Source organism: Patella vulgata, chromosome 4, assembly GCF_932274485.2.
Source record: "Patella vulgata chromosome 4, xgPatVulg1.2, whole genome shotgun sequence".
Classification (NCBI taxonomy): Eukaryota; Metazoa; Mollusca; class Gastropoda; family Patellidae; genus Patella; species Patella vulgata.
Window position 1 is genome coordinate 74,163,039 of NC_065882.2, and position 13,228 is coordinate 74,176,266.

At 35.9% G+C, this 13,228-nt stretch overlaps 2 protein-coding genes across 2 annotated transcripts in view; one reads left to right on the forward strand and one right to left on the reverse strand.

Annotated features, from left to right (window-relative positions):
• Positions 1–29: 29 nt before the first annotated feature.
• Positions 30–1,990, reverse strand: LOC126819781 (carboxypeptidase Q). Its single transcript, XM_050548015.2, has one exon. It carries the CDS (start codon positions 1,553–1,555, stop codon positions 83–85), a length of 1,473 nt encoding a protein of 490 aa, XP_050403972.2. The 5' UTR covers positions 1,556–1,990; the 3' UTR covers positions 30–82.
• Positions 1,985–13,228, forward strand: part of LOC126818057 (N-alpha-acetyltransferase 35, NatC auxiliary subunit) — a 15,178-nt gene continuing 3,934 nt past the window's right edge. Inside the window, exons 1-10 of the mRNA XM_056100301.1 lie at positions 1,985–2,122; positions 3,864–4,068; positions 4,943–5,057; positions 5,939–6,013; positions 6,768–6,935; positions 7,878–7,988; positions 8,731–8,781; positions 10,278–10,361; positions 10,617–10,743; positions 11,799–11,977. Coding sequence (XP_055956276.1) covers positions 3,923–4,068; positions 4,943–5,057; positions 5,939–6,013; positions 6,768–6,935; positions 7,878–7,988; positions 8,731–8,781; positions 10,278–10,361; positions 10,617–10,743; positions 11,799–11,977 — 1,056 coding nt within the window. The 5' untranslated portion in view covers positions 1,985–2,122; positions 3,864–3,922. The remainder of the gene's footprint in view (positions 2,123–3,863; positions 4,069–4,942; positions 5,058–5,938; positions 6,014–6,767; positions 6,936–7,877; positions 7,989–8,730; positions 8,782–10,277; positions 10,362–10,616; positions 10,744–11,798; positions 11,978–13,228) is intronic.

Genomic DNA, 13,228 nt, shown 5'->3' on the forward strand with positions numbered 1-13,228 from the left:
AAAAACTTGTAAGATAAAGCCACATAACATTTAACAAATAAAGTCTTTTAATAATAATAACAAGTAAATAACTAATGATTTATCAACCTATAAAAGTTGGTTTGGATTTGAGCGTTGTATCTCGAGGTAGCATATCATCAAGATCGGCAACGGTATACGCTATCACAGCCCAAACAGCTGAACACAAGTTCAATTGGTGGGGATCCTCAACCGTCATCGTATCGCCGTTAGTATGATGGTAATAAAAATAGTCTTGGTTTTCGTTTAGGAGATTTCCACCTGGGACACCAACTTGCATAAAATAGGAAATATCACCACCCGCCCCTCCCAAAATTAATTTAGATGCATTTATTGGTTGGAGTAATTTCAGTACTTCAGCCATTACTTCCCCCGCAGATTTACTTCCACCAAATATAAGACCGTTCGGCGTAAAGGTTCCTTCATCGGACTCCAAAACCAAATCAAATTTACTCGCTTCCGATTTGTGGGCATTGTAATACTCCTGTGATCCAACAAGCCCCTCTTCCTCCGCTGTCCAAAGAACAGCTCGTAAAGTGCGCTTGGGTCTCAAGTTCAATTGTCGAATCAAAGACAGAGCCTGCCAGGAAATAAAAGCCCCACCACCATCATCCATGGCGCCTTGACCAACATCCCAGCTATCCAAATGACCACTAACGAGTACCACTTCATCTGGGTACGTACTGCCTCGAATTTCGGCCACTGTGTTCCTTGATTCTACTGGCGGTAAACTCTGTGCTTCCATTTTCAAACGAACCACAATTTTTTCTCCTCTTTGGGACATCCTCCACATCATTTCGGCATCTTCCACGGTAATGCTCGCTGTTGGGATCTTGGTAACATTAGTTTGATAATCCTGCCAGCCAGTATGGGGACTGTCAATTGACAAAGGAGTAACACTTCGTATCAACGAAGCTAACGCTCCTACCTTTGATGCTTCTGCAGCTCCAAGGGCCCTGTACTGAACAGATACCCCATAACTAACCCATATCTGATTAAAAACCACGATCTTTCCTTTAGCTTGGTCTGCTTTTTTCTTCAGTTCGTCGAAGGTACGTACAACAAGAACCTCTGCTTCTATACCTTCTGGTGGAGTAGCAATACTTCCACCTAAACCAAGGATTGGCAGGGGATGGAATCTCGGTTGTAGCATCACAGCAGATTCATTTCCTCTCACCCAATGTGGCACCATAGCCTTTTCGCCATGAACATTTTCTAATCCATCTTTCATTAGTTCTATTAGCATGTAATCGATGGCATTTTCTAGATTCTGGGAACCGGCGATTCTACTACCAAACTTATCTGTAAAGTCTGCAAGACGATTGTAGCTCTGGTTCTGGGCAGCGCCCTTAAGAGATAGATTTATGATTTGATTGGCAACATCTTTGTAAGTCCGTACCTCTTTTCTGACTCGATTTATATCAAACGGTTTGTTCACACTACGGCCCTGACACTGGATTGCTAGAAAGGCAAATACCACTAAAAAAGTATATACCAAAGTTCCGATTCCGTTGACTTTAATATTTTGGAGAAACATCTTATCCACCAAACGTTAACCTAGTCCAACGTATTCGTTGTCCACAACGAAAAGGCTCATGCAATATCAGCGTATGCAATATTGATATGAAAGATACCACACGGAAGACTTTAGCCTACTACTCCAAATAAACCACACAATACTACTAGATCATTCGACACTGATTGTATATCACAGCTTATTCACGTGACAGCTGACTAAAATTTAATAATCTTTATATTATTATATAAACAAACACAAAACACAGTCTTTAGAACGCGGGTAGTCTCGCGTGTCACGGAACTTGGAAAGAGTATTCAGTGATTTCGGAGAATTACAATTCCCTTGAATACGCCTGGTAGCTTTCTCCAAAAAGCAGAGTAATCGAACTTGCTCAAAAGTAGAGAGGGGGAGAGGAATCCTAATAAGCCGGTTGTAATAATAAAAACTCTATCAATCGAGACTACAAAAGTCGGGATAACTCTAAGGTAATGAAAGAATATTTTGTCCAATGAAAAGCGTTTAAAACGTTAGCCCGAAACGAAAAGATGTCAACCTCCATGTAGAAAACAGTTATGTATAATTAAGGTATATTTTGGGTATTTCTATGAAAATATTTTTTCTAAATAGAACAAGAAATTGTCGGCGATATCACATCGGTGGAAGCGGAAGTTAAATATAGCTATTTCACATACACGCCGACACGGTATTTCTATTTTTGAGGAGTAAAGTGTGGAAATCTGTTTACATAACAGTGAAATGCTGAAGTGAAAGGACTGTCACCAGTCGGGGACGTTTGCTGTAGAACATACAGTCTGCATTCTGCTCGATGGTGCTACAAATTTACTGTACTTAGGGTTAGTTTATGTTGCCAATATAAAGCAAATTCCAGCCTTTGCTATACTTCCCAATACCATGCCAATGATAATTAATAGGCCTATGTAACAGAACAGGCTTACAGGGCTAGGAATTCGTCATTTTTTGCGAGAATCTAAGACTGTAAGAGGATTCTCATATATGCAATCTGCGCGAATCTTTCTAATCTTAATAATAAATACTGACTATTATTGCCAGTATCAGAAAATGCCATAGCCAAATTAAGCAGATACCGCGCCCTGGCATTTCTTTATAACACAATTTGTAGTCCTTTGTCTGTCACGTAACTAGCAAGAGTTTTTATTCATTCGTCGATGATAGACAAACGGCAAAATCACGTGACAACCATAACTGAAATTTCTATAAAATAAAATTCTGTACGACTATGATATAGCCTTCAATAATGTTTTTAGAATTAAGCCCCTGTCAGTATTGTATAAAATAAAAAAATCATTCGGAAACCATGCTGGGGGCTGTCTTCAATGGCCACGTGGCTTATTTTACTAAACCTATTATGAATAATCAGCAAGCTTGTTTTGTTTATTTTACCGAATTATCAAAATCACCGTTAAATGTGTTAATTACTCGGATTATGAACCACATATGTCCGATTCTCACTAAGGTATGATTGTTGTTGTAGCCGACAAGCAAATTGATTGTCTTCTTAATTAACAAGTAAAAATTAACCTGTTGTAAATTAGCCAAAAGTAGATTGATTATTTACAATACCATAATGGCCGATTCATTGTTTTACCAATCGACTTGAATAAACATCAATCGGCTAAAGCCGACAAAATACAGCCCCATGATGAACACTGACCCTGACTGACATTCAATAGTCAGACTCGACAATTCTAAAAGATTTTTTTTTTTGTCGAAAAATTTTACGCGTAAGCTCTTGCGAGAATCTGTGCGTAAATTAGATTCAGAGATTCGCGTGAATTTCTAATCCTGTGAAACAGGCATTGCCTGAGAAAAGCAAAGCTGATGTGATTGTTGTCAAATAAAAGCCTTCATAAATTAAGTTTCTCAAGTGATAAAAATAATATTAAATAATTTTCTTTTTCTGAATTGATTTTGATTTAGATCTAAATTGTATGATTCATTTTGTTTTTAAAAAAAAAAAAAAATGTGGTCGTATATTGTCGTCGGCCCATCGGTCCGACCGTCCGTTGTCAAAAATGTCTTCTGAACACTGTAAAGACTACATTTATCATCTGATTGTTTTGAAATTGATATATGCTGTTTACATTAGTGAGATGAAGAAGCCTATTCAATTTCAATAATTTCCGTTAATTTCTTCTGAAGTTATGGCCCTTGTTTATAAATATACATGTAAGTTTCAGATTGATATGATTCCTAATTAATTGACAAAGTTAAAACAAAGAATAATTCAAGAGGAGCATGATATCCATTTTCCATTTTTTTAAGAAAAAATACATGTATATTTCAGATTGATATGATTCCTAAGTGTTGAAAGCAGTGAGAACTGAGAACATCCATCAAATCAAGATGAGTGTATCCAACTCATCAAATCTAACTGGTGGTCAAATCAACAATACCACAGTAAAACCTGGTTACGTTTGGCAGGATGTAACAGAAGATTTTATGAAGGCGTCCTCAGATTTGGACCTTGGTGAATTACTGCATGATTCTTCGTAAGTTTCTACCTGGTATAATTTTTGTCCCCTACCTTTTTGAAGAAAGCGGGGATCATGCTTCTTATGTCTGTCCATCCTTCATACTTTTATGGACTCAATAATTCTGCTTCTACTGAGGTAGACTGTTCAAACTTTGTGTAATGTTTTTTTAGGTGCTTGCCTTGAATGACTTGATGATGAGCATTGTTTGCTTAAGCTAAGCAGAGATAATTAATTTCACCGGTCGAAAATTTAGAATGTAATAACATGAACCTCCTAAGTGAGGGGCAGTGATGAAACTTCGTGTATACATGTAGTTTCAATTGATCAATACCTTTGACTAACTTCAATTATGGGCATTTTCTAGATGCTTTATAAAAAGACAAAATGTGCAAGAAATTAATCAGTGTTGTGTTGTTATTTTTGCCATTCATCTGTCATGATATTGTAGTTTGCAAGGCATTAACAATCCCTCAAATGCAGTTCAGTGAAATTAAACTATTAATATTGTAGTTTGCAAGGCATTAGCAATCGCCCAAATGTAGTTTAGCGAAGGGGGATTGGATGACCGAATGGTTAGCATGTGCCCACTGTATCATACGATCTTTCATTGAGTCAACTGGTGTGGTTTTGATTCCCTGGTTGTACGTGACAAGGAGAAGGGTCGCCTGTCCAACCTCATGGGTTTTCTCCAGGTCCTCTGGTTTCCTCCCACTGCTAAAGAGTGAAAGACCCCTATGTGCAAGCGAATTATTGAAATAAATTGAACCATGTGTTAGTCCCGAAATGTCCTAGTTTGTGTCGAATGGATGTTAAACCCCATTTCTTTCTCATTTCAGTGAAATTAAACTATTGATATTAGATTATCATTCTGTTTTCTTTTTCTTGATAGGTTTGGTTTATTTGAAGCCATGTCAGCCATTGAAATGATGGATCCAAAAATGGATGCTGGCATGATGTGTAATCAAATTAAACGTAAAGTTTTAACATTTGAACAAGCTGTTGAGGTAGGAACTTATTTTGCAGAGTTAATAGTTAAAGATCTCAATCTAATTTTTTTCAAATTTGATGATTTTGTTCAGAATATTTGGATTGCAAATCATGGAGTTATTCCCCCCTTTATGTTCAAATGTATGAAGTCTTATGAACATAATACATGTACATGAAAAATTAAATGGAAAATTTATGAATTTGCCACTTTCAAAATCACAAAAGCAGTATTCCATTGTTATAATTCTGAATAAAGTACTGATCCTTTTCATACACCCATATTTTAATGTGGTCGAATTTTTTTGTCACCCAGGTCTGTCTGCAGGCCTGTTGTTCATATTTCTTGTCAAGAAACAAGAGGCTACAATAATCAATTTTGTTAGACGATAAGTAGTTAAACGCTTTGTTGCTGTTTCCAGGGGCGGATCCAGTCAGCTATATAAAAAATTTGTAAAACAACACTTTTTATGAGAAAATTGTCACCATATGTGATATCACAATTAATGCTTTGCACCAATGAAACGGAATCACATTGTCATCGTATTAATTCATAATAAAAAATTGACATCAAACAGGATGTTGGATTTCTGTCTTTAAAAAGCTATGTGTATATACGCCAAAATGACGATAGAGACCATGTGTTTCTCAAAAAAATTTTAGGCCGAAATCCCCCCCCCTCCTCTTCCCCAAAGATACATGATTCATTTACCGGGCAAACCCCCTCCTGCAAAAATTCCTGGATTCTTAAACAAACCGCAATTATATTTGATCAAAGACAGTAATCAGTGAAATTATCTCTTCAAATGTGGTTCATTTAATGTGAATACAAAATTAATTTTTACAAGACTAGAGTTAATGATTATTTAATAAATACATTCTATATTTTGTTATATTTCAGGCAGGTCAGTTAAAAGTGAATAACTTCACAGCAGCAGAACTTATTGGTGTTATGGATGCTACTATGGCTTGTTTGGTGAGGATATTACCCAGTTCTCACAACAAAAAACAATTGCAATTAAAAACTACCTGTTCAGTTATGATTTAATACAAATTAAATTTTGTATTCTTGCTTTATTATAGATTTTGCTATTTCAAAATAACATGTATTTTTGTATATCAATGTTTTTGTTGATATCAATGTTTCCTGTGAATTGTCAAGGAAGGGAATAAACACAGAAGTTCAATAAGCAACAGTAGAAATTCTCCCAGTTTGGCTTCAGGTATGGGGTTGGATGGCCGAATGGTTAGCACATGCGTGCTGTATCATAAGGCCTGTCATTGAGTCAACTGGCATGGTTTCGATTCCCCAGTTGTATGTGACAAAGAGTATGGTCGCCTGTCAAACCTTGTGAGTTTTCTCCGGGTCATCCGATTTACCACTGCTAAAGACCCCTACACGCAAGTGAATTACATGTATTAAAATAAAATTGAACCATTTTTTTGTCCCGGAATGACCTAGTTTGTGTCAAGTGGACGTTAAACCCCATTTCTCTCTCTCTCTGTCTCTCTCTCTCTCTTGACTTAGGTGGATGACAATGAGGCCCATCAAAAGATTTCTGCATAACACCTACTGTTTATATTGGCTTTAGATACCAAATGGAATTAAACATTTTTAGGACTTACATTCCTTTTGTATCTTAACTTCCACAGTATTGTACTTTGAAATGGTTTCAAATTCCTTCAAATAACGATCAGAGTCTATAATATTTTCCATTTAATATTTTCAGGTGACATGGCTAGAGGGACATTCTTTAGCTCAAACTGTTTTTACCAATCTGTTTCTCCATAATCCGTATATTATAGAAGATAGAACATTAAAAGCTTTTAGTATTTGTATGTTGAAGATAGTCGATGTTATAAGAGAAAGAGTCAATAGAGCCAGTGTATTTGAAGAGGTAAATAATGTTGTTACGAGGTCGCAGTATGTGAAATGATATGGGGGTTTAGTGTTCATGTTTTCTGTATCAACCGGCCTAGTGAAATCTTTGTCAGGGGGCCTTTAATTGACTGTCATTGGTATACACAGTACCTTGTTTTTCATCCCATTTTAAGGACTAGAAGCTTTCCTATTGAAGGGGAAGCCACAGAGGCTCAGTGAGTAAGACATTGGTTTGCTAACCTGAAGGTTGCGTGTTCAATCCCTGGGTTGACAGAGATTGTTAATCACAATTTTCTGGCATGTTTCCCCTTGTCAGGACAGAGGGTCTGGTAAGAGACAAGGTGTAGTCGTTCGGATGGGACAAAAATCTGAGGCCTGGTCCACACATTGGCACACACGTAAAAGATTCCTTGACTGTTGAAATTCAGTATAAGAGTAGGCAATAGCAACACTGTCCTGACAAAACTTCCCTCCTAGCACACAGTATGGCCTATGCTCATCTTCATTAGCCCAGTCGGAGCGGAACAATAGGACATTAAACCCCATTTCATTTCATTATAAGGACCTCAATACAGCAATATTGATAAGTGGGAAACCAGACTAAAAATCCCTAGGGACTTTCTCATCTAACATCAGGAATGAATGCAGAAGTTCCCCTCGTGTGATCCTGCATCATACTCATTGAGCAACAGTGGCTGTAAGAGGTCTCTGTGTGGCTCCAAGGTGATTGTGGTTATTGTGTATAATAATGGATTTGCAGGTTAAAATGATATTTTGGCAGAGAATAGGGTACCGGTAATACCTGTCCCCATTGAAAATAATATGACAAATAATATATCTTAAAATTCAAATCATTCACAAAAGTATTCTAAAATATTGATTGGGATTAGACAATTTTTGGATAAAAGATTCCTGTTTATTTAACCAACATCATCTCTAAATAATTGTTTCTTTGTAGGAAGATTTTCAACCGATGTCTTACGGTTTTAAAATGGCGTATGATCTGACAGATGTAAGAACAACTGGTATGATGAAAGAAGTAGAAGAAGAATTAAACAAAACTTTAAGAGTGAGTGAGATAATTTTTTTATATGCCCATATTTTCATGGGAATCATATTATGCGTTGGTTATACCTGATAGCCATTTTACACTTGAAGAAAGTTATTATTATGACTGCCAGCAGTTTTATGTTTGATATATATCTATCAGGGTTGTAGTCATTGTAGCTTGTGAAACATAACAATCAGTTATAATGAAGCTAGTGACTTTGAATTGAGATCAGAAATTGTGCATTGCTGGCAGACAGCTATAAAATAGAGTTATTTCCCTTATAATTATCAACCCGATATTAATATTTATTCAAATCCATATCATAAAACAAACTCATCGCATAGTCATAGTAAAGTGCTAGTCACTGTATGAGAGATAAACCTATTGCAATCTTCATAATGCAGTTAGAATATCAACATTTTTAAACGCAATTTATTTGTGGAAGTTACAACCTTACAGTTCTGAAAATTTGCATACAGACCCCCCCCCCCCCCCCAATGTGGTTAGGGATCCTACGCAAACAAAGCTTTTTGGGTCATAAGTGCCACTTAAAACCTTTCAGATTTATGGTATCGATTGTCGGCTAAATAGAGTTATTCCCCCTTACAATAATTAACAACAGATTCTTCTCAATATTTATTCCAAATGTTTCATAATAGCATAGAACTAATAATATTATCCATCGAAAGGGCAATATGAAGTTATATTATATAAACATATTATTAAAACAGTTTTTGTAAATTTCTATTCCTGTTATAAGTCAACAAGAAGTAAACCTGGTGAAGAAAGAGACAGTGCTGTAGAACAAGAGGTAAATAGAATACAGGATTTCATCAACAATATTTTCAACAACATACTTTTCATCATCACTAATTCATGAATTATCAATATATTGTAAAATTTTAAAGATAAATCGCCCCCACTCCCCCAACCATAGGGTTTTGGATGACCGAATAGTTAGCGCGTGCGCGTTGTATCATAAGGTCTGTCGTTGAGTCAACTGGCGTGGTTTCAATTCCCCAGTTGTATGTGACAAGCAGGGCTATCAGTAATTTTTCACAGTTGATTAGCAGCACTGCTAATCAAAAAGTCCAATTTTGCCAAATTTGATTAGCAAAGCTAAAAATTGGTTAGCAATTTTTCAGTTTCAACATAAAACAACCTAAATAACTAGATATTACTTTAATTATGATTAAATTTTATTCTTCCATTTTTTTAGCACTGCCACATGTAGTTGTGACAGTTTGTGAATGTGATGTAAACTTTTGGTTAGGTCTTATGCCTGAAGCCAATTCTTGGCAGTGTCTTCCGATGCCCCACTCATTTTAATTGTTATTTCTTCGTTACTTTAGAAATCTTCGTTAGAAAACAATTCCGTCTGCTTTTTATCGTGTATACTATTTTTGTTCAATCGGGCACACATCGATTAACTAGACAAACGCGCAATAATATTTTACGGGAATTCTTACTTTGATTTATCATTTTACAATACGTTAACATGTATTTATTTTTTTATATTTTATTTACAATACGTGGGGGATACACTGGATTTACTGCTTTCAAAATGCATACTGATATAAGTACTTAAAATTGACATGTCTCGCAACGTGAGTGGTACTACTTGATTCCCTATTTCCGGTTTAATAGTCCCTATTCATAGAGTTATGTCCCTGTATTATATTCATTGATATTGTATTATGAATTGAGTCTGGGTAGTCCGAGAAGAAAATGTCACACGGAGAATTCAGTTTTGTTTATAAAATTTTATTTGACATTTTATACACGTTGAAAGTGTTGAGAAAGCCTCCTAGTCTTCAAACTGTGGATAATCTTTCTGTCAATATCCAAAATGGCAAGCATATTAATGATTCGCAGTTACTACGAATCAAAAACGTTAGATTTTAATTTTTGATTAGCAACGGACAAAGTATGTATCGCAAATTGCGCTGCGATACTGGTTGTCGGCAGCCCTGGTGACAAGGAGTAGGGTCGCCTATCTAACCTTGTGGCTTTTCTCCCGGACCTGCAGTTTCCTCCCACTGCTAAAGACCCCTACGCACAATTGAAATCAAATTGATCCATATCAGTCCCAAAATGACCTACTTTGTGTCGAGTGGACTTTAAGCTCTCTCCCTCTCTCTCTCTGTCTCCGCCATAACAAGATCATGTTCCTCATAGTCAAATAGTAGTCCCAGGACTTGCCCCTGAAATTAGCAAGATGTCCCATTTACATGTAGAAGAGAACTACCTATTTACTGCTCTAGAATTACTAGTTATATAAAGGAGTTTAATATTTGAATATTTCAGCATAATTTAGCACAGGCTGTTTACAGTAGAGTAAAGTTTTATAGGTTGTTTTATTCACTACTAGTCATATATACTAAAGAAAAGGTCAGTCATTTTACTATTCAAATATTCTAAGTCATTAAAGTAAGCAAAAGAAAGTGTGTTTCCATACAATTAAATTATTTTTAATAACAAAGTGAAAATAGTGATATCTTAATTTTCGTGTTGTGTTACGTATTTCAGAAAACCTGTAATGCAATATTATATATAACGATTTTTTTGTAACCCCATAGATGAGTAGAGTTTATAGCATGCCATTGATCTATGTAGCAGTCTCTGATGTTGTTTGTTTTTGTCTAGTTATTTCAGAGTGATTGTATTCCACAAGCCCAGAAGATCTTGTCTCAACTAGAAGAACTTATAACCAGTATTAAAGCTACAATACCTTATGGTATTCAACCAGCTGAAAGAGAGGCTACTAAAAATGGTATGTATAAATATAACGATTGTTTTCCTCATTTACTTTGTTAGTTGGGGAGAGATATTGAAATAGACTTCGCCTTTTAATCCGTCCATGACTACATCTGTCTGTCCTTCAGACCCGATTATGTTTCTGGAGAATATTTCGTAACCGTTCAAAATATCTTATAAAACTTTGTACACACATCAACTTTTTATAGCAGTTGTGACTTTTTGCTTATTAGACATCTAAATACAATCTGTTTCACATTTGTACTATGAAATGCAGATTTTATTATTCAGATTTTCTTAGTTTGTTGCATTGGCTCGAGGGCATGTGCATTGTTTACATAATGTCAACTGGTCTGGGCATAATGATGCCTTTTACACATTTTATATACCCATTTTGGGCCACTGAGGCTAAGTGGGTAAGACGCTGGCTTGCTAGCCTGGAGGTCAGGTGTTCGATCCCTGCATTGGCGGAGAAAGTTCATCACGAATTTCCAACGTGGTTTCCCCTTGTCAGTGATGCAGGATGGAGGGCGTGACAAGGACAGCTGTCTAGTCGATCGGATGGGACGAAAAACCGAGTTCCCGTGTACACATTGGCGTACACGTAAAAGATCCCTTGACAGTTGAAATTCGATATAAGAGTAGTCCGTAGCGCTGCTGTCCGGGCAAAATTTCTCTCATAGCACACTGTATGGCGTATGCCCGTCTTTATAGCCCAGTTCGGAGCAGAATAGTAGGACGTTATACCCCAATAGGAAATATTTTTTGTCCAGATTATACTTCAAACACCTATATTTATTTTTCTAATACTTTGAAAAGTTTTTATAGAATTTAATTTGCAGAAGGAAAAAAAGTTAATATTGCGAGCTAATTGCCCAGGCACCGATGTCACCCTTCTCAGTGATTGTAGCGGCCTAGCAAATATTCCCTGCTGATCCAAATATTTTTGTTGAAACTAAATGTTACAGTTTAATGTAATCCAACTGTATGGGACCTAATTTTCTTAATCATCAATCATCAATTCGAAGCAGTAATGACTTGTAATGAATATTCTGCTTGATTTTATTTCAGATTATCCAACCATTGTAGGTTTTGAACCATTAATAAACCAACGTCTGCTCCCACCAACCTTCCCAAGATACACTGTAATAAAAGACAGATCAGAAGCCATTTTATATGTCGAAGAATTGGTTCATCATTTAAATATAGTAACAACACTTCCTGATATCACCTCGTTACACGCCATACTGGTTAGTTTTATAACACATTAAAGGGAGCATCCCAAATTTAGCAGAGTCTCAGAAATAAAAGTCTGTGTATGTATAAAATTTAAGCACCAAAATATAGAGGAATGGTGAAATTACCTTGTCATGAAATTCCAGCTTAAAATATTGAGTTGTTTCGACGTGAATATTAGGCAACACAAATAAAATAACTTGTTTCTCGGGCACCGCCCGCACGCAAAATTGGTTGCGCGTGCAGTCTATTTATTAGTCTTGATGAAAAAAAATAAATATGTAACGCCCGCCCGCACATCGACAAGCAAGTCGTAAAAAAAATATCCAGCATGTACCTACATCCGCCATACATGTATATCTATTCAAATGTATTAAAACTGATTCAGATGAACATGCTGTCTTTTTTATCCGAACAATGGCGAAGTTTGGCAGATTTGCCTTTTTTATTGATATCGAAAGAACCTCCATTTTGTATCACGTGATATTAATTACCTCCCCTGATAAACTAGAATTTGATTCGTGTTAAAAGTCATTGGCGACAATATTTCAATCATTCGATCGTAATCGGCTCATTATTGCCGGCTTCAGTCGGTCCTTTTGATAAAATAATGAACCGTAGAACAGGTTAATTAATTATAGCTAAGAATACGATACGATGACGATAGTCGTCATAATGCATACCTTAGAATCTGGGTCATTATTAGCACATTTACGGTAGTTTCGATAATCCGGAAAATAATAATTGGATTACTGATTTGATGGTTTTACTGACCAGTTGTTAGTTAGATTTAAATAGTCATTCAATATAAACACCGGATAGAACACCGAATATCCTGAGAAACACACCGAATATCCCAAGAAACAGTATTTCCGGCAATCTCCAATACCGATGACACGGTGTGACATGCATTGGTTGGAATTCGGTAAATAATTATAAATAAACCGGCGATACTAGATTTAGTTTTAAATACTGTTTACCATGATTATTATTTTTGATACACCTGGTGAAAGTGGCTTAGTTTTTAAAAATATTGTTGTCTTTATGGAGGGCTATTACATAGTCGTATGGAATTTTATTTTAAACCAATTTCAATTATGTGAATTAAATATGGAAAATTATTTTCCTTTCAGTCAGTGTTCAGTCTCAGTGTTTTAGTAGACTTGATTTTGGGTTTATGTTTTAAGTATGTACAATAAAGTTGAATATAACGGAAAGCAAAAACGTAAACAAGTAATGACTTTCTCATTTAAAAAAAAAAAAAA